The sequence below is a fragment of the Odocoileus virginianus genome, chromosome 16 (assembly GCF_023699985.2).
Source record: "Odocoileus virginianus isolate 20LAN1187 ecotype Illinois chromosome 16, Ovbor_1.2, whole genome shotgun sequence".
NCBI lineage: Eukaryota > Metazoa > Chordata > Mammalia > Artiodactyla > Cervidae > Odocoileus > Odocoileus virginianus.
The window spans coordinates 56,057,370-56,079,231 of record NC_069689.1 but is presented as its reverse complement, the minus strand read 5'-3'; the positions used below and the strand labels follow the sequence as shown (position 1 = coordinate 56,079,231).

Below are 21,862 nucleotides of genomic sequence, written 5' to 3'. Positions count from 1 at the left end.
CAATCCCGAACTAGTCACCATCCTTTTCTCTCTCTTTTTTTATATTTTCAACATTTCTTATTGAAGAATAGTTGGTTTACCATGTTGTCTTTAATTTCTGCTGTACGGCAAAGTGACTGTTATACATGTGTGTATATATATATATATATTGTTTTTCATTCTGATTTATTAGAGTCTACCGAGTATAGTTCCCTGTGCTATACAGTAGGACCTTTTTGTTTATCCAGCCCATAGATATTACTTTGCAGCTGCTAATACCAAGCTCCCAATTCTTCCTTCTCCTATCACCTCTCCCCGCTTAGTAACCACAAGTCTTTATGTCTGCAAGCCTGTTTCTATTTTGTAGATATGTTCATTTGTGTTGCATTTTTAAACCCTGCCTACATTTTTAAAAATAGTCCCTAAATTAGACCCTTTTCAATCAATCAAACCCTCTTCAGTTGCTTCCTGACTAATAAAGCCATTGGTACCAGGAGTGGTGTCAGGAAACAGGTTCTGAAAATAACATGCTGGAATTGGGTTTCTTGCATACTAGATGAGCACAGAGTCACCTCCTGAGTGGGGAAGGCAGGACATGAATAGTCTGTATCGTGTGATGCTGTCACAGTTATCAAAATATTACCAGTGTTGGCATAGGATGGAGTGCACGTTGAGAGTAAAGCACTAGGAGAAGAGTTACCGGTGGGACTTCCCTAGTGGTCCAGTGGCTAAGGCTCCGTGCTCCAAATACAGGGAGCCCACATTCGACCCCTGGTCAGGGAACTGGATCACACAAGCCACAACTAAAGATTCCACATGCCACAGTGAAGACTGAAGATCCCATGTGCAGCAGCTAAGACCTGGCTCAGCTAACTAAATGAATGAATGAAAAAATAAATATTTTTTAAAAAATCATTGACACTTAGTTGCTAGGGGAATATTGATGATTACATGGATTCTAGGATGCCTGGGCTGCGCTTGATTGTCCTGGAGAATTTGCATAAAGAGGAAGATAAACTCCAAATCTTGAATTCATAACTGAAGTGTCAGATGGAGAAGCAGAAGGCATGCATGCAGTGGTAAAGTGACTTTCCTTAGGTGTAGGACAGACGAAGGTCTGGCTTGCAGAGTTGCAGTGCCAGGGAACTGTGCAATGCCAGGTAATTGTGTGTGTCAATAAAGTCTCTTAGCTGAGGCAAGGACCTTGAAACTTGTTAAAAATACAAATTATAGGACTTCCACTTTGCTGTACAGCAGAAATGAACACAACATTGTAAATCAATTATGTTTTAAAAAGTAAATAACCTCCCCCCAATAAAAAAAAAACAATTTATAGTACTCTGATTGACAAATTAAAGGACAGATAACAAAATCAACTGAATTAAACATCCAAGTGATTCTGATGCACGCTAAAGTTTGAGAACCACTGTACCAGAAAGTACTTTCTGCTGCATCCAGATCAATAAAGATAATAAAAAGAGTTCACCTTCATCGGGCAGGAGGTGGTGGCACACCTTAATTGTATTCCCTCTGGGGTTCACCAGCTCTTCTCTTTGTTGTATTGCGTGGGACCCTGATCATCTTGTCAGCCCGTAGCTCCTCACAAGTGGCCACTCTATTGACGCTCGTGCTCAGTCGCTCGGTCGTGCTATACTGATGACGTAGTGCTAATTGCCTCTGCTGAGTGGGGAGTAGCAAGGACCACAAATGGCACGGGCTTGCCAGAAGGTGAGAGCAAACCCTTGCAGACTGGCAAGCGGATTCTTTACCACTGAGCCACCTGGGAAGCCCATCATCGATGTATATTAATGCCAATTAAAATGAACAAATGAATAGCTCTCTTACTTCTTAAAGTGAAAATCTTTGTTCCAAATAAAATTCACTCTCCTCACTTCCATAGGGAAATGATTTGCTCACACAGATCCTGCTGTCTCTTAAAGCCCACTTCCTGGAGCAATCTTTCAGGCCAAATTCATCACCAGCCCTTCTGATCTGAATAGAAGATCTCCTTTTGAGTTTCTTATGACTTGGCTTCAAGTGTCTGCTCTGGTCTAATGTGGAAAGTCTTCGGCAGCCATGTGTCCATCTTTCTCTCCACCCCCTCCCCCCGGTTTGAAGGCAGGGACCCCCAGGCACTTCTCTTCTGTGTTCTGGTGCAGAGGGGCTGCTCAGTGGCCGGGCAGTAAGGATGGCAGCCCCGACTCTTGCTTCCGCCATCACCCTGTGTCTGGAAGCCTCGACGGTTAGCAGGTACCTCCAAGGTCAGTGTGGGGCCTCTGCATGTGCCCGCCATACTGCAGAAGTTTCTTGGGTTCCAGCGGCCGGGGACATGTTGGGATAACCCCTCTTAGGTGAGAAACCTCGCTTTTCCTTGGGCCGTGCACTATGAAGAAAGAGGCTCAGTGGTTTATGAACCTTTTTGGGTTTTTGAGGCAATGTGCAGCACCTTCGTGTGTACCACTCTGCTGCATGTAGTGGGTGCATCCTAAGGTTGCTATGCTTTTTTATAATTTAATTTAATTTTTATTTTTTGGCTGGAGGATAATTGCTTTGCAATGCTACATTGGTTTCTGCTGTACAACATGAATCAGTTATATATATGTGTGTGTATATATATATTATATACATATATGTATCCTCCCACGTGAGCCTCCCTCCCACCCCCCACCCCATGCTGGGATCATTCTTCAGGCATCTGGGTCTCCTCATCTTGTACTAGTGGGCAGAGAAGGGGACCACTGAACTGTCAGGGTGATTTACTTCAGCATCTGAGGGGAAACGGGGCTGTTGCAACACAATGGCGACAAGGAAGATTGGCTCTAGAACCCAGGACTTCCCTGAGGAATCTCTAGTTACTTCTCATCCCATATCCCTATTCTGTATGTCTAGCCTGGGCGCATGAATTTATTTATTATCTTGGGGCATGAAGTAATTAATTAATTAGTTATCTGGAGGCATGCATTTATTTACTATCTGGAGGCATTAATTAATTAATTATCTGGGGGCATGGATTTATTTATTTGCTATCTGGGGAGATGAATTTATTTATTATCTGGGGGCTTGATTTTATTTATTTATTATCTAGAGGCAGGAATTTATTTATTATTTGGTGCTTGAATTTATTATCTGGAGGCATTAGTTAATTAATTACCTGGGGGCCATGGATTTATTTACTTATTTATGGTCGAGCTGTGCAGCACATGAGATCTTAGTTCCCAAACCAGGGCTCAAACCCAAACCCCCTGCATTGGAAGCTCAGAGTCTTAACCTCTGGACCACCAGAGAAGTCCCAGTACTGGTTAGTTTTCATTTGCTCTATTTCACTAATATATATGAACCCTATCACCCAGAGTTCCCTGTTCTTTTGCTTCTGTTGTTTTTGGCTGCTGGGACAGGAGACTAGAGGGCAGAGTGTGAGAAATCTTATTCACTTTCCACTGAGCTGCGCTTTGATTGGCTGCTTGGAGCCACGGCTTTGGTTGAGGAGGGGGTCCTCTTCCAGTGGCTTCTAGGGACACCCTCTCCTTCTTCTTTTTTCTGGCTAAAGTGGTGATGGACTTGCATTGTCATGCATGGTCATCCATGGGTATTTTGTCCCCTTCTTTTGTTTCCCTTGACCCTGACCAGCCTCTGTAAATATTTCGTCATTGAACTGTCTTCATGGAAAGCTTTGGGGGTACATCTCTCTCCTGCTAGGATTCTGAGTGATATGGGTCCCCAAGACAAACTCCCCAGGAAGGAGGAAGTATCTTAGCCGATGATGACCAAGGACCTATGGATTCAGGGCTGGCATGGCTGAAGCTGTCTGTTCCTTTGGACACAGCCAGCCTCGAGTACTGTTTGGATGGAGTGACTGGGTATGTGAATGTGGACCAGGGAGCTTGGCTCAAGCGCCTCTCAGCAGACTGGGCCATAAACAGAAAGGGCATTGCAGGCTGTCCTCCTTCACACATGCAGGGCTGTGGATGTAGAAGCACACTTGTGGACACGCCAGGCTTTGAAATTCTCCCCACCTGATGTTTCAAAGCAGAACCAGCTCCTTTTGGATTGAGTTAGCCTCAAATTCTGTGGCAATTTTATAGGAGAGGGAGTCATGGGTGTTTCAGTTCAATAAGGGACTTCTCTGGTGGTCCCGTGGCTAAGACTCTGCCCATCCAATGCAGTGGGGAGGGTTCCATCCCTGGTCAGGGAACTAAGATCCAGCATGCAGCATGGCATGACCAAGAAGAAAAAAAGAGTAGCAATTCAATAAGAACATGTAGATATTTGAGCAACTAACTGGAAAAAATGAAACAGAGTTGATGGGAATTGATAGACCAGGCAGGTAAAACTAGTGTCCTCTATTAGTCATACCAGCCTGTCTGAGCATTCTCAGGGGTCATGTTTTTGCTAGCGACCATCACTGATTTCTTGCTTCTGCTGTTTTTCTCTACCTCACCTGTCCCTAGCATGACATCCCTTTCCAGATAACATTCCTTCACATCACCCACTTCCCAGATGTCTTTTATCTCCCCACCCCCCCCCCAGATGTCTTTATTGCCCCGCAAACACCACGGCCACAAGGTGGATTGTGTATCAGACTTTACTGAGAATTTGGGGTAACAGGAAGGGACTGGAGCAGAGCACAGAACAGGCAACAACTTAAAATCAGCCACCAGACACCACTATCTGGAGACTCCATCACCCAAACCATGCAGCAGGGACTTTTTCTCTGATCATATTTTGCCTTAAATCCTGGGTTGAGGTCAACACCTCTTTCTCTCTGATGCTTTTCATTTTCTCTCTGCCAGCTTCCAGTCTTCAAAAATTCTCTCCATTTCTTTCGCTGAACAGTTTACCTCTCCATCTGAAGCCCTAACTTTATCTCAGCCAGCTACAAACTGGCTAAGATGCTCTGATGACAAAGGACCATCTCCTCCATCCTTTAGCAGCTAAAGCAACAACAAAAGCTCGAAATTTCAGTTGGGTTATCCCTTATTATGATCAAATATTTAGATGGCTCTCCCTCCCCCATGTGTCTCTAAGCTGCAGGGGGTATCATTTAAATATTTATTATCCACCTTCCTGAGCAAGCCCCAGGGTTCATCATATCTGTCTTAAGCTTTCATTCTTTATTTTTATTTTGCAACATGGATACTAGGGAAAAATGAAAGCAATCCAAATACTTAATAACAGGATTCTGGATAACTACACACACGCACTAGATGGTATGGTTTATAGCCACTAAAATGATAAATAGGAAGACTGTAGCAGAAACATGCTTATGCAGAAATGTTATGAGATACTGATTAAAATGTTGTAACAGGAGGCTTTTATGAAAAAATATATCTTGCATGTGGACAAAGATGAGAAGGGAACACATGGACACACAATGGAAATCACTATTATCTGGAGGCTTAGAATAGGAGTGATTTTGAAATGTTCCATCTTTTGCTGAAATGTTAATTATTTCCCTTTGCCACCAAAAAAAGTCAAAAGAGATAGGGTGGGAAATATTAGCAACTCTAGGTGTGGCAAAGAAATAAGTGAGACCAGAGGACCCCCAAGGCAGTGCTTCTCAAACTAATTGATCATATCCCTCCCTAAAAACATATTGATACATTTAATTAATGTGTGTGCATGCTCAGTCACATTTGACTTTTTGTGACCCCCATGGACTGTAACCTGCAAGGCTCCTCTGTCCATGCAATTCTCCAGGCAAGAATACTGAAGTGGGTTGCCATTTCCTCCTCCAGGGGATCTTCCCAATTCAGGAATAGAACTTGAGTTTCCTGCATTGGCAGGAGGATGCTTTACCAAACTTGAGTTTCCTGCATTGGCAGGAGGATGCTTTACCACTCAGCCACCTGGGAAGCCCAGGTTCATGCATAGAAATCGCTCAGTGGATCTTGCTAAGAGATTCCTGGGCCCCACCTGCAGAGATTAGAGTTCTGGAGGTCTGGAGTAGGGGGTCCATGATTTTGGATTTCTAGCAAGTTCCTCAATGTTGTAGGAGCTACTTGTCCTTCATCAGGGTTTGAGTAGTACAGCCCTCAGGCACCTGTTGTTTACTCCTTAGAGCTCTAAAATATCTCCAAGTGAGGTCTTCAAGACCTCTTGTTCCTCGGGATCTGTTATTTGCTGATTGGGAGTTGGTTCTGATTGGCACTGTAAATCCAGGCTGATGAGCTTTTCACAGAAGTGCTTGCTATCTGAGGTAGGCTGCAGAGTGAAGGCTGCTGCTGGGCCTGAGGCAATGTACAGGGTCCTTGCTCTAAATCATCCCCTCAGACGGAGCCTCCAATGCATTTGTCCACTGCCTTTGCCAGCTGTCCCTTTCTGCACCCCACACAGTGGGGGGTGGCATGGGGAACAGCTGGAAATGCCCTGGAATGCCACCTGCACAGCGGTGCCCCTGTTCACTTTCAGGAGGTCACCTCGTGGTAACAGTGCTTTGGAAAGCTGTTTCCCAGGTGACCCAGGATGGGGCGGTACTGATGGCAGGGATGCGGGTGATGGGAAGGGAGCCTTGAGCTTCTTCCCAGCTGCAGGTCACTTCTGAGGGAAATGGCTGGCAGGCCTTAGAGGGATGGAATAAATACCTTCAGAGTCAGGGGGTGTTCAGGCGGTCTCACTTAACTTCGTATTGTGTTTGCAGGATTACTGATAACAATGATGATTACTTAAATTAATAGACACCATATTCCTTGAGGTGCTGGGTGGGAGAGGTTGCTGTGAGCATTCCTCTGACCAGGTCCTGGCTGGGAGGTCTGGCCTTTCAAAAGGGGCCTGGGAACTGAGGAAAATCCAGAGTTCCAGATTCCTCTGAGAGAGGGGAATCCAGACCCCTCCTTCTCCCAGTTCAGACCCCTGGCTTCTCCTGGGGGTGGTAAAAATCAAGAAAAGACACGAATGTTTGCCCATGTTCTCTCATTTCATCTTCACAACAACCTTGAGAGGTAGATGTTATTCCCTCATTTTACAGATGAGGAAATTGGGGATCAGAGAGGCTGAGTTATTTGGGATTATAGGGCAAGAAAGTAGAGGAGTTGGGACTTGGGACCAGGTTTGTGGACTCTGGTCCAGTATTCTTGCTGCAAGTCCTTAGATTTAGGTGATAGAGTGTGAGGTGGGTGAGAAGGGTGGGAAAAGAGGGAAAGGAGTCATAATCAACAACTTATTCCTTGTCTCCCCCCACGGCACATTTACATTCAAAGCACTCCCCCTCTTGCCCTTTCATTCACATGAGGCTTACACAAAACAAAAAGGGCAAGGTTTTTCCTCCCCTTTTATACAACGAGGGGACGGAGGCACAGAGAAGTAAAGTGACTTGCTCAAGGTCACACAGCCTTAGAGTGACAGACAAGAGTAGAACCCAGGTCTTCCTGTCTGATATTCATCTCATATACTGTGTGTTCTCAAGAGGTCACTAGGTGAAATAATTTTGCATGAAGAATAGTGGAGGAAAAAAGAAACATATGACCAACAGAGATAATTATTACACCAAGACCTATCCGCCAATGGAATACTCTGCAGCCAGTAAAAATGATGGCTCTGAAGGGGGTTTGATGACATGAGAAAGTGTTCATGCTCTAATATGAAGTGATGCAACACCATGCACACAGTTTGACTATTGAAAAATATATGTAAAAATACTGAGAGAAAATATATCAAGATGGTGGCTTTGGGGAAGTGGGATTATAAGTATTATTTTCCCCCTCTCCTATTATTTATCTGTATTTTTCCAAACTTCTAAAATACACATTTCATTTATAACAGGAAAAAATATACCCTTCTATATTTTAGTTTAAAAAAATATTGCTGGGAAGCAGCCCCTGTGCCTTTGTGAATTTGAATCCATCCACTTCCCTGGGTCACCACTCTGGCACCACTGCCAGCCCATGGGAAGGGGGGATTTCAGGTGGACGTCTGTGCTCTGCACCCCTAGGGCGAGTGCGTGTGCTACTTGGCATGATCAGGGCAAGGGTGTCCTTAAAACCCGACCACTGTTATATGATCTGTCCTGTATCCAATGCTAAATGGGGCTTGGCATTACCCATAGTCTCACAGAGTCCCCAGCCTGGAGCCGGGCTACTGACTCACGGTCCTCTCATCCCCAGACCGGCTGGCCATGGCACTGCCCACAGCATCCCATGCATCTCGGCCTGCTGCTCGTGTGAAAGTGGACAAGGCTAAGGTGAGCCTTCTCCATCCCCAGTGGCCGAATCTGTTCCCGCCTGCCTCCAGGGGCTGGAAGGCTGGTGGCCAGGGGACAGAGGTGTCCTGGGGCAACTTCATCCAGAGAGCGCCAGGGTCTCGGTCCCTCCCCACTGCCCCTGCCTGCCCGCGCCTCAGTCGTCCAGGTGCTGCTCCTCCCAGGTGGACGTGGGGATGGCGCTGTAAGGGTCCATGATGACCTTGGCACAGCGGATGATCATCACGATGAGGAACAGGCAGAGGAAGACGAAGCAGGCCAAGGTCAGTCCTTTGTCCACATCCACGTAGACGGGCTCAGGTGTGGGGTCCTCCATCTCTCAGTGGCGGCTTCGGGCTCCTCCTCCGGCGCAGGATTGACTGGTACCATCTTCCACCCCTGCAGAAAGCCAGGGCAGTGTAGATCAGAGGGTTATGCCCACGTACCTGCAGTGGGAGTAGGGGTGGGGGGGCAGAGCACAACCCTGGGTTCTTATGTGCACCCCTGGAGTGCAAGTTGGCTCCTTCCCTTTTCCTCCTGCACATGAGAGCTGAGACCTCGTGCCCACTGAGGTCTCTTCCCAGAGGGCACTCACCTGCTGGTCAGAGTGATTACCACTTCATAAGGGCCACTGGGTGGGCACGCACCCTGGGTGGGGCTGCTTCAGGAGGGAGGCGGGGGTGACCAGACATCACAGCTGGAAGCCAGAGAGAGCAGTGACCTTTCCTTTAGAGAGCAGGGACCCAAACTGGCAGCAGCTGAAACAGAATAGGACAGAAGAAGGCTGGTCACTTCCCACGATGCCCAGACTTGAGCTGGACTGGCAGGAAAGTCTGGCCTGGAGAGTTCCTGCCTGGGCATCATGGTGGGAGCAGCCACACTTTACACCGATGCTTTTTTTCTTTCCTTCTCTCTTTTAAAAAATATAACATTAAAAATTGTGATAAAATAGACATAACATAAAATTTACCATGGTGACCATGGTTAAGTGCACAGTTCAGCGACTTTAGGACATTCAAATCACCGGGCAGCCATCACCAGAGTCTCCAGAGCTCTCTTCAACTTGCAAAACTGAAAGTGCCCATGAAACAATTGGGATGAATTGGAAGGTCGGGATTGACACATACACACTGTTGATACTATGGATAAAATAGATAACTACCAAGAACCTGCCGTACAGACAGGGAACTCTACTCACCGCTCTGTGGTGACCTGAATGGGGAGGAAATGCAAAACAGAGGGGTGTATGTATGAGTCCGATTCTCTTAGCTGTATAGCAGAAACTAACACAATGTTGTAAGACTATATTCCAATAAAAATGAATTAAAGATAAAATAAAAATACAGCTGTAAAAAATTGTTATAAACTATACATAATATAAAATTCACCAAAGTGACCATGGTGAGGAGCACAGTACAGTGGCTTTAGGGCTGTGTTTCACAGCTGGACTCAAGTCTGGTCTCTCAAACACAGACTGAAATACCCTGCCCTAAGTTAATATCAGAGATCCCGCACCAATTATAAAAGTCAGACCTTGGAGAAATTGTCTGGTGGCTCTCCCCTGTCTTGACTGGGGCCAGAACTGGGCCCTATAACCTGGCAATGTGCCCCAGAGGAAGCTTATCAGCATTTTCTGGATCCTTCAGCTGGGATGAAAGCCAAAAGCGTGGATGCAAAGAACAGATTCTTCCACCCTCCAGATGGTGTGCGTTGATTAACGTTAATTACAGGGCGGACACACATCCCTTCCAGCCCTGCTTCCCAATGAGGACCTGACCCCCAGCAGTGATGCAGCTGAACTCAGCTGCCGTTCCCTGGGATCTGAGGGGCCAGCCTTCCCAGGGGTCAGCTCAGTGGTCCCCAGCAGAATGTAACCGTCCTTCAGCATGGAGCCTGCACAGGCCAGACACTCCATCTGCCACCTTCTTGGGGTGGCTGGAGGGGAACTTGCTCCAGAGTCAGCGTTTCTGATCTTGGCCAGTGAGTGACCCTGAAGGGAATGGCTGCTGGGCTGACCTGGCACAATTGTGAAAGCGAGCAGTTTTAGGGTTTGGGGGCAGCAGATCCAAATGGGGGCTTCCCAGGTGGTGCCAGTGGTCATGAATCTAATGCAGGAAACACAGGAGACATGGGTTCGATTCCTGGGTCAGGATGATCCCCTGGAGGAGGGCATGGCAACCCACTCTAGTATTCTTGCCTGGAGAACCCATGGACAGAGGAGCCTGGTGGGCTGCAGTCCATGGGGTTGCAAAGAGTTGGACACGAGACTGAGTACATACTCTTCTAAATGCCTTATCTCCAACTACAATCCCATTGAGTGTCAGGACTTCAGCATATGAATTTGGGGGTACACAACGCAGTCAGAGCAGCATGTCAGTTTCTCAAGGGCAGGGTCCAAGTCTGACCAAGGGCCACTACCAACCTGGACCCAGGACAGGCCCCCGCCTTGTGGGTTCACAGGAAATGTCAGAGAAGATGCAAACTTGCTTAGCTTCTGCCCTCCGGACACCAATGGTAGGAAGGCAAGGAGACTGAAAAAGCACGTCACTTATTGCTTTGGGGATAAACAACCAGCTGTATCGACAGCGTGAATTCAATCAGGTAACAAAGACCAGAGCTGATCATGCGAAGTAATCTGCTGGTTCTATAAATAGTGGCGGAGCCATTATGAAAGGTGACCCGTCAGAATCACTTCCCCAGATGACAGATGGGTTAAGTGGAAGGCATTTGCTCAGGACACAGAAGATGCCCAGTGTCATAACCCGACACTGATTGTGTTGTCCTGCGGGACTGCACTGGGTGGCCCCACTCCTTCCTCAGAGCAATTAACAGGCTTGCCAGAGTCTGTGCTAAGAGATGATTAAGACCAAAAACGACTTGGGAATTTGTTTGGAAATCAGCGATTTTTAGAAGACGGCTGCTCTCATCTCCTTATTCTAGGCTTCAGCTGCCACATTTCCAGCCTCCGGGCAACCCTGCTCGCTACAGACTGGCCCCCACAACCCAAACTGGCTCTGCCCAATCTATCCTGTTACTGTTCTGAAGTCAGTTTTGGTATACTGAATGGTATGTCTCAATCAAGTTTTGTATGTTCCGTGCTTTGTCTCAAGTTTGAAGTCGAGGGGAGATTCTGTCACAACCAAGGGCCTCTGTTCAGACCTGAATGGTGGGTATTACCTCCACTGGCGGGCTTTGTGCCTATACTTGTGTTCCTAAGTGGACAGTTAACCACCCCCTACATCGTCTATTTGCTTAATATTACTGGGAATGTGTGCTCAGTCGTGTCTGACTTTTTGGGACTCCATGGACTGTAGCCTGCCAGGCTCCTCTGTTCATGGGATTCTCCAGGTAAGAATACTAGAGTGAGTTGCCATTTCCTCCTCCAGGGGATCTTTCTGACCCAGGGATCGAACCCATGTCTCCTGCGTCTCCTACATTGGCAGGCGGATTCTTTATCACTGAGCCACCTGGGAATCCCAAATCAACATACTGTGCAGTGTTAAACACACTGCACCCTTAAGCTGTTTGTTCATTTTATCTTCATTTCAAAAATCTGAACATAAAGCTAGCATATACCTGAACTCTTGGTGAAATTTAAATATTAATAAAATGGTATATCCATAAGTACAGACCATAACTACTAGCTGGGATGGAAAGATGCATGGAGGGGATGGAATTCATGCAATATTGTGGAGAGAATTTGTTATTTTCTAATATTTAAATATTTTGATTCTCAAGTTTGATCTACAAAAAACATGGGCTATTTTTGCTCTATTTCCCCAGGTATGGAAAAATGCAAACAAATCGATCAAAGGTGCACAAGAACACACTGTCCAGCTACTAGAGAAGGAGCGACTCATTGGGAGGCTGTTGGAAAAATGCATCTTAGAAGGGAAAGGAAAACTAAAATGAAGGTGGAACAAGAGTATACCATCTTTGGGCACTTTTGCAGTCAGACAGGGCTTCCCTTGTGGCTCAGATGGTAAAGAATCTGCCTGCAATGCAGGAGACCTGGGTTCGATCCTGGGGTCGGGAAGATCCCCTGGAAAAGGGAATGGGTACCCACTCCAGTATCCTTGCCTGGAGAATTCCATGGACAAAAGTAGCCATATAGGGAGGGGAAAGAAACTGCACAAAGATATGGAAGGTTTCATCAGCAGTCTTTCTGACACTGTAACATCAAGATCTGAGGCATGGGACTTCCCTGGCTGGTCCAGTGGTTAAGCCTCTGTTCTTCTGATGCAGGGGGCACAGGTTCGATCCCTGACTGGGGAAGTTCTGCATGTGGTGTGGTATGGCAGAAAAAATAAAAGAAGAAAGTCTGGTGCCCTTCCCAGTCTGCTGATCCATCAGGTGCGGCAGTCATAGCCTTGGTGGTGGCAAAAACAAGGACAGTCAGAGGAAGGGCATCACTAAGAGACCATGAGAAGCAATGAGAGGAGAACAGGATCAAGGCTCTTCTTGTCCTTACACTAAAAGATTCGTTATTTGCGGTAACCTTAGTGAACTTCTGTTCCTTATAGAATCACTCTCAGATAGAAAACACTACTTTCTAGTGACTCTAAATGGTTGTCAAAAAGAAATCTTCATTTCTGAAAGGCAGTAAATTGAATAGTGCCAAGAAGGGCACTAACTTTCTACTGGTTATGAGGAGCAGGTTTAAAAAAAAAGATAATGCTATATTGTTAAAGTGTATATATTGTTTGTTAGTCCTAAATTTTTTATGAAGCTTATTTCTTGGAAGGAAAGTTATGACCAACCTAAACAGCATATTAAAAAGCAGAGACATTACTTTGCTGACAAATGTCCGTCTAGTCAAAGCTATGGCTTTTCCAGTAGTCATGTATGTATATGAGAGTTGAACTATAAAGAAAACTGAGCGCTGAAGAATTGATGCTTTTGAACTGTGGTGTTGGAGAAGACTCTTGAGAGTCCCTTGGACTGCAAGGAGATCAAACCAGTCCATCCTAAAGGAGATCAGTCCTGGGTGTTCATTGGAAGGACTGATGTTGAAGCTGAAACTCAAATACTTTGTCCACCTGATGAGAAGAGCTGACTCATTTGAAAAGACCCTGATGCTGGGAAAGATTTCAGGCAGGAGGAGAAGGGGATGACAGAGGATGAAATGGTTGGATGGCATCACCAACTCAATGGACATGAGTTTGAGTAAACTCCCGGACTTGGTGATGGACAGGGAGACCTGGTGTGCTGCAGTCCATGGGGTCACAAAGAGTTGGACATGACTGAGCAACTGAACTGAACTGACCTGAGTCCTAAATTGTATCCCAGTCTTTTGCGACCTTATGGACTATAGCTCACCAGGCTCCTCTGCCCATAGGATTTCCCAGGCAAGAATACTGGAGTGAGTTGCCATTTCCTTCTCCAGGGGATCTTCCCCACTCAGGGATTGAACCTGGGTCTCCTGCATTGGCAGGTGGATTCTTTACCACTGAGCCACCTGGGAAGCCCAAATACAGCTATAAAACAATGTAAATGTTAATAATTTAAAAAATAAAAGTTACATAACAGAAAAACTTCATAAAGATAACTTGTATCTAAAATTCTGCATTATTTCAATAAAAACTAGTAGAGGGAAGGTGGAACTAAATCAAAATGTAATAAAATTTTTACATCATTTGGGCAGTGTAAATATTTTAATAATTTTAATTAATTCAATAATTTAATGTAAATTTTATTTTAATACTGATAGAACAGTGTAGACTAAGATACATGTTTGAATATTTAAAGATAACACTAGGAGAATGATATAAAATAATTGACTATTAAATTAGTTAGCTGAATAGACATTTTTATTGCCTATAGGGAATATACACTGATTTCAAATGTTTACAGAACATTTACAAAAATTGATTTGGTGTTTATTTACAAAGAAAACATCTATATATTTTAAAAAGTAGAAACTTTACAGGCTATATTTTCTGACCACAAAAGATTAAACAAACTAACAAACCAACAAGCTATTTGATTTTAGTAACGTTAAAAAATAATGATTGAGCTGATGAGAAAATTAAGTATAATTACAAAATATTTAGAAAATCACTCTAATGAGACTACTACATATTAGAATTTATGGAGTGAGGTGAATGACAGCTGTTTATTATACTGAGGGCCAAAACCATAGCTTTCATGATTGAAGAAGAAGAATTAAATGCAGGGAAAGAAGAAATAAACTGAGACCATTATAAAAACAGCATCAAGGAAATCCGGAAGATGAAATAAGTCAAATTAAAAGCAGAATTTAACAATTCACAAAACAGAGCACCAGTAGAATTAAAAATAAACCACAGAGAAAGGTCTTTATAATAGTTTGAATTTGGATAAACCTCTGGCAAAATTAATCTAGAAAAAGAGAGAAAAGACAAGTATACACCTTTAAGAATGAGAAAAGCCAACTGACAGGAAAAGAACCAGATGCTGGGAAAGATCGAGGGCAGGAGATGAAGGGGGTGGATGAGATGGTTGATGGCATCACCGACTCAATCAGCGTGAGTTTGAGCAAGCTCTGGGAGATGGTGAAGGACAGAGAAGCCTGGCATGCTGCAGTTCACGGGGTCCCCATGAGTCGGACACGACTCAGCGACTGAACAACAACAGGAGTGAGAAAGAGGATATAACCATGGGTACCAAGGAGATTAAAAGCACAAGGGGTGGTGCTGTGTAAAACCCATCAGTACATTTGAAAAATCTCAATGATATGGATGTTTTCTAGAGTGTAAATGGTCAAAATGGACTTAAAATGTACTGGAACATAAAATTAAGCAGTCTCCAAGAGGTGTTTGTCAAGAGGGTCTAAGTAATCCAAGTTGGGCTGGGATACAGCAGCCAGACCAAGGCCAAGCCCACGGAGCTGCGTGAAGTCCTCCAGTGCATTGTGGTCGACCTGGAGTCCCCCTGGACTGAGGGGCACCCCTCCTGTTCTGAGAACGGGGGACAGCCTGGGAGCCACCACTAGGGTTCCTCTCCTCTCGTACATCTGTGCTCCCCTTTGCCACTCTGAGATTACAAAACAACAAGAACACATTCATCGCCAATATTTCTACTGAACAGCTCAAGCTCCAACGTCACCAAGTTTGAATACATTTCCTGGGACTAAGAAGTCCCCAAGGTGCTTGTTTATGACTAGAGAGCCAGTTGGCTCATGCCTTCCAGATGGAGTGTCCTCCTAGTACCCGAAGGATGCCACATCACCTGGGGAAGATGTTTGATATTAACAGCTAGGAAGTTTTTACCTTACAGCATAGCTGGTTCTTCCAGGTGTGGGCTCTTCCAGCCTTCCCAAGAGCTTTGTCAAGAGACCCCATGTCACAGCTTCTTAGCTTTGCTGCCATACACCAACCATGTTCCTGGGCCTCTAGTTAGCCTCCAGGATGGCTGATTGCCACCCATCCCAGGATCCACAGCCTCAAAGGTTCAAACCATTCCTCTCCTGGAACTTCCCTTCTGGTCCAGTGGTTAAGAATCTACCTTGCAATGCGAGGGGATGCAGGTTCAATCCCTGGTTGGGGAACTAAGATCCTACATGACTTGGGGCAGCTAAGCTCATGGGCCACAACTAGAGGACCCAAGCACCGCAACGAAGATCCTGTGTGCCTCAACTAAGATCTGATGCAGCCAAATAAACACTAAAATGCTACTCTCTCAATTCATCCCACCCTCTCCTTCCCCTCCAAGAGGGAGGGGATATATGTATACCTATGGCTGATTCACTTTGTTGGTACTGCAGAAACCAACAGAACAATTACCATCCAAATTAAAAAAGAAAAGAATAAGCAAAAAAAAAAAAAAAGCATTCCTCTTGTACAACAGAAACCAACACAATTATCATCCGATTAAAAAATAAAAATTAGAAAAACCAAAAACCAACCTGTTCCTTTCTTAAGAGACCACCAATTCCAGGCAGGGACCTGCCCCAAAGTCTAATGCTTTTATCCCCACGATGACTGTATTTCAGAGGCTATGTTGCTCTTTCCTCCCTCCGGATATTGTTTAGGCAAGGCGTGAGCTACTGAGGCAGATTTCCAGAACGTGAATCTCAGGGGCAAAGGGTTAGAGTCTCAATCAGTATCCATTCATGAGGCTCTCAGACGACTTATGCAAATATGCCCGCCTCTCCCAGCATTTCTCTAGGTCTGCACATCAGCAGTTTATTTCCCAGAAAGAAATGTCAGATTTCCACCTCTTTGAATATTCTGCCACACAGAACCAACATGGCATTTAGAAAATGTCTGTCTTTATCTCCTCTAGTGATAGAGAACTTTGAAGACTGTCTTCCTGTCTGAGAGGGCTGGGGCTCCGTCAGCTGCACGGTGCATATGTTTTCTGCCTCTACTTGTCACATATATAGCAAGAGAACACTTTCTGTTGACAGTATTTCCCCCAAATTCACGCAAATCCCCTCTGCAGAGCTCCACAAACTGCCTTCCTGCATTTGAAGGGTAAACTAACAAGAGCCCAAAGTTTTGCAAACTGGCAAGTTTTCTGAAGAACATAATTCATTTCCAGCCATGAGTTGAGATGTTCACACTTCCTTCTTACAAATTTTACAAGTGTTATCTAGCAGCAGGGGGGCCAATAAGCTGACATTTTCTATGCTGCAATTCTCAAAAGTAATTTGAGCCTTGTTTTGGATAATCAGTCTTTCAGTGTAAAGTCAGAAGCAATGAACTTGGACATCATCCAACCCAGTGCCATTATTTTAGAGTTAGGGAGACTGAGGCTTAGAGAGGGCAAAGGATGGGACTGATGATCCCTTTATAGGACCAACACTCTTTTTTCTTTTTTTTGGCCATACCATGCAGCATGTGGGATCACAGTTCCCCAACCAAGGATCAAACTCAAGCCCCTTGTAGTGGAAGTGTAGAGTCTTAACCACCAGACCTCCATGGGAATGCTGGTTGCTGCAGAGGACTCTTTCCATGATCTCTCCAACAAACATCTCTGGTTTTCCTGAATTCCTTCCAATGGCAGAAGGTAGGTGCTAGTGACAGGACCAGAGGTGTAAAATTCATCCTGTGCTTTTTGTCTGTGCCAGTAATAAACTGGGGCTCTGTCCTACTATGGATTGCATAGCAACACAGCTCTAAAAAGAAAAATCCAGGAAACTGAGACAAAACTGCCAAGGATGAGGGCTGGTGGAGATTCAAGCAGGCAAGGGGTTGGGGTCCTATTTCAATGATTATGGTATTTGCTTACTACTGTATTTAAAATGGATAACCAACAAGGACCTACTGTATAGCACAGGGAACTCTGCTCAGTGTTATGTGGCAATCTGGATGGGAAGGGAATTTCGAGGGGGAGAATGGACACATGTATACTTAGGGCTGAGTCCCTTTGCTGTGAATCTGAAATTATCACAGCATAGTTAATCAGCTACATTGCCATACAAAATAAAAAGTTAAAAAAAAAAAAAGACTATGGTGGTGGCTATTGGTTCCTGTTAAATAATTTCCACCAAGTTAAGCAAGCTTTATTTCTCTAAGTTTTAATTCCCTTACGTAGAAATAAAGGGGATGATAGGATTATTGTGAGGATTAAATAAAACATGGGAAATTCTCAACACAGAAACTGACACCTAGTAAATGCTGAATAAATGCTAGCTGTTCCTATTAATTCTAGTATTCTAACAATTTTCAGGATCTTTTGAGAAGAACATGTGGATTTTTCACTGTCTATGAATAAATACCTTAATGTTGAACCAAATTTACATCCTGAAATAAATTCTACTTGGTATACTATTTTTAAAACACTGCTGGATTCAAATATTAATATTTTATCTAGGGGATATTACAACTATGACTAAGTAAAATGGATCTATTGATTCTTTTGTGTGCTATTCTGTTAGATTTTTGTATCAAGGTTATGCTAATTTCTAAGCACAAAAGGAAGATTTCTGTATAATTCTGTCTCCAGTAGTTCATATCTGTTCCTTGAAGTTTTTTGAACTCAATTTGTGTGATCTTTTTTGGAAATGCGTGATGAAGAATACTTTTCAATTTTAAAAAATGTTTATTTATTTTGGCTGTGCAGCGTCTTCGTTGCCGCATGCAGGCTTTCTCTAATTGAAGCGAGCAGGGGCTACTCTCTAGTCGCAGATTGCAGTGGCTTCTCTTCTTGTGGAGCACAGGCTCCAGGGCACAAAGGCTTCCGTAGTTGTGGTGCAGGGGCTTATGGGAATATTGCCAAACCAGCAATCAAACCCGTGTCCTCTGCATTGATACTGGGATTCTTAACCATGAGACCACCGGGGAAGCCTCTTTTTCAATTTTTTAATGGATGTTGGCATTAGATTTTCTACTTCTTCTTATAGCAATTAGGGAAACAATTTTCTGCAGGAAGGAACTGTCCATATCACGTAAATATTCAACTTCAGTGACATAAAATTGTAATGGTCTTCTCTCACTGCGGTTTCCCTGGTGGCTCAGACAGTAAGGAGTCTGCCTGCGATGCAGGAGACCTGGGTTCTATCCCTGGGTTGGGAAAACACCCTGGAGAAGAAAATAGCAACCCACTCCAGTATTCTTGCCTGGAAAATCCCATGGACGAGGGAGCCTGGAGAGCTACAGTCCCCCGGGTTGCAAGGAGTCAGACATGACTGAGCCACTCACACTTTTCATTTCCCATATTGATACATGCTAGTTCATATGTTTTCTCTGTTGCATAGAATTCTGTGGTTGGACCACGATTTGTTCATTTCCCCTCCAAATGATGAACACTTGTATTATTTCAAATTTTTAATGGTGAAAATAACATTTCAATGAACTTTCTTATGCATATACCATTGGGCCAGGTTTTTTTTTTTGCTATGGTGTGTTAACTGGACTGCAATTCTTTAGTCCTATAATTAGACTATCTCTAACTTTCTTGTGCTCAGTAGCTCAGTGGTGTCTGACTCTCTGCGACCCTTTGGACTGTAGCCTGCCAAGCTTCTCTGTCCATAGGATTTTTCAGGACAGAATACTGGAGTGGGTTGCCATTTCCAAATCCAGGAGATCTTCCCAACCCAGGGATCAAACCCATATCTTCTGTGCCTCCTGCATTGCAGGCAGATTCTTTACCTGCTGAGCAACTGGGAAAGCCCCTTGTGCTGTGCTTAGTCGTTCAGTAGTGTCTGACTCTTTGTGACCCCATTTCTGTCCATGGGATTCTCCAGGCAAGAATGCTGGAGTGGGTTGCCATGCCCTTCTCCAGGGGATCTTCCCAACCCAGGGATCAAACCCAGGTTTCCCGCACTGCAGGCATATTCTTTACCATCTGAGCCACCAGGAAAGCCCCTTGTATATTGTCAATTTTCCCTCCAAAGTGGTTGCTCTAATCCACACTTTCTCCAGCATTCTTTAGAAGCTGCTACCATTCATATCCTTGGTAGGACTTGGTATTGTCAGACTTGGTATTGTTCTGGTGGTGTGAATGTATGTCATTGTGGATTTAACTTGCATTACCCTTATTTCTAACGATGTTGAGTATATTTTTTACATTTACTGGGCATTTCATTTTTCTCTTTTTGAATTGTTGGGTTACTTTTCTTTTTCTTGTTTGTTTCTTCATTTTAGATATCATTCCTTTTTGGTCCTGTGCTTTGCAAAATCTCCCCCACCCTTCATCTGTGGCTTGTCCTTTAACTTTGCTCAGAGAATCTTATTTACATTTGCTCAAATTGTTTTAAATTTTAATGTAGTCAGCCTCATTCATCTTTTCCTTTATAATTTATATTTCTGTAACATTTTTTTTAGGCCATGCTATACCGTATGTGGTTGTGAGAGGTGATGTGATGGATATGATGGATGTGATGTGATGGATATGATGGATATGAATATGAGAGTTGGACTATAAAGAAAACTGAGCCCCAAATAATTGATGCCTTTGAATTATGGTGTTGGAGAAGACGCTTGAGATTCCCTTGGCCTGCAGGAGATCAATCCAGTCAATCCTAAAGGAAATCAGCCCTGAATATTCATTGGAAGGATTGATGCTGAAGCTGAAACTCAAATACTTCAGCCACCTGATGCAAAGAACTGACTCACTAGAAAAGGACTCGATGGACATGAGTTTGAGCAAGCTCCTGGAGTTGGTGATGGACAGGGAAGCCTGGCGTGCTGCAGTCCATGGGGTCGCAATGAGTCGGACATGACTGAGCATCTGAACTGAACTGATAACAGCATGTGAGATCTTAGTTCCCCAACAAGGGATCGAACTCTTGACCCCTGCATTGGAAGTGTGGGGTCTTAACCACCAGATCACCAGGTAAGTCCCATTTGTGACTTCTTAAATCCTTTCCTATGCTGATGTCTTGGATATATTCTCCTATATATATTTTCTAGAAGTTTGAAATTCTGTTTTTCTTACTTAGATTTTCGATCCATCTGAAACTGATTTTCATGTTATCTGATATGGAGTTTAAAGCTATGTCTCCCCCTATGGATAAACTATCATCTTATCCCATGTACTGACTAGTCTGTCTTTTCCCCAGTGATCTGTAACACAACCTTAAGCTTCCATCTACACACTTCTGGGCTCTCTAGCCTTTTTAAATTTGTTTACTGTCTCTCCTTGTGCCAGTACATGCTGTCTTCAATTCCATTATAAAAACTTTATAGTTCATCTTGATATATACTAGTCCAAGTCCTCCATCTTGTAATTTTATTCAAGAGCCCCTTGGCTCCTCATATATGTTAGAATCATTTTGCTGGGATGGTGACTGGCATAGCACTGAATTCATATTAGCAATGAACTGCCATCTTGATGGCATGGAGTCTTTCCACTCATGACAAAGGTATTCAGGCTCTCATACATGTTCATCGATCATCTTTCATCATTTTCTCTATGTGAAAAATGCTTATTTTCTGCTTATTTCTGAGTACTTAATATATATGTTATGATTTTCTTTGACATAATTGGGGAAAATTGAACACAGATTGAATATTGTATGATGTTAGGGTTAATTAGAGTTAATTTGTGTTGGTTATGACAGAGGTATTGCGGTTATGACTATATAACTTCTTAAGCCTATTTGTTACACATAAACACAACACACACACACACATGCATGTATCCTGTTCCTCAGAGAAAATCACTATTCTGATATCACCATGCATTAGTTTTATCTGTTTATAAACTTCACATAAATGAAACCAAGTGGGTACTTTTTTGTGTCTGACTTCTTTTGCTCAAAATTATGGTCTATGACTTTTTAACCACATTTCCACATCTATCAATAGATCATTTTTATTGCTGTGAAGTATTCCATTGTGTGACCACAGCACAATTTATTTATTCACTCCACAGCTGTTGGCCATTTGGGTTATTTCCAGCGGGCCTCTTATGAACTGTGCTGCTAAGAAATTGTTACATTTCTTTGCTTATCTTTTGGTGAATATATGTACTCATTACTATTGGTTGTATTCCTTGAGGTCAGGTGGCTGGACTGTATTGTAGTTGTATGCTCAACTTCTGCTGATATTGCCAAAGAGTTTTCCAAGTTAGATGCACAATGGCATGCCTTTCAGCAATTCCAGTCCCTCTGTGTCTTCATCAGCATCTGGTATTTTTAGACTTTTACATTTCAGCCATTCGGATGGGTATATTGTGGGTCATTTCCTTAATGTGAAATGAAAAGTGTTTTCTTTTTAGCTATTTGTCTAGCCTCCTCTATGAAATGCCTATTCATGTCTTTTGAGCATTTACTTATTGGGC

The 21,862-nt window shown here is 43.8% G+C and overlaps 1 protein-coding gene across 2 annotated transcripts in view; it reads right to left on the bottom strand.

Moving 5' to 3' along the window:
- Positions 1 to 4,543: 4,543 nt before the first annotated feature.
- The window catches only part of CTXND1 (cortexin domain containing 1), a 47,229-nt gene continuing 29,910 nt past the window's right edge, over positions 4,544 to 21,862 (bottom strand). Inside the window, exons 2-3 of one of the 2 annotated variants that reach the window (XM_070478246.1) lie at positions 8,800 to 8,910; positions 4,544 to 8,551 (exon numbers count right to left, since the gene is read on the bottom strand). In XM_070478246.1, coding sequence (XP_070334347.1) covers positions 8,310 to 8,489 — 180 coding nt within the window. In that variant the 5' untranslated portion in view covers positions 8,490 to 8,551; positions 8,800 to 8,910 and the 3' untranslated portion in view covers positions 4,544 to 8,309. Of the gene's footprint in view, positions 8,552 to 8,747; positions 8,911 to 21,862 lie in introns of both variants that reach the window. The other variant, XM_070478244.1, reaches the window with a different exon arrangement.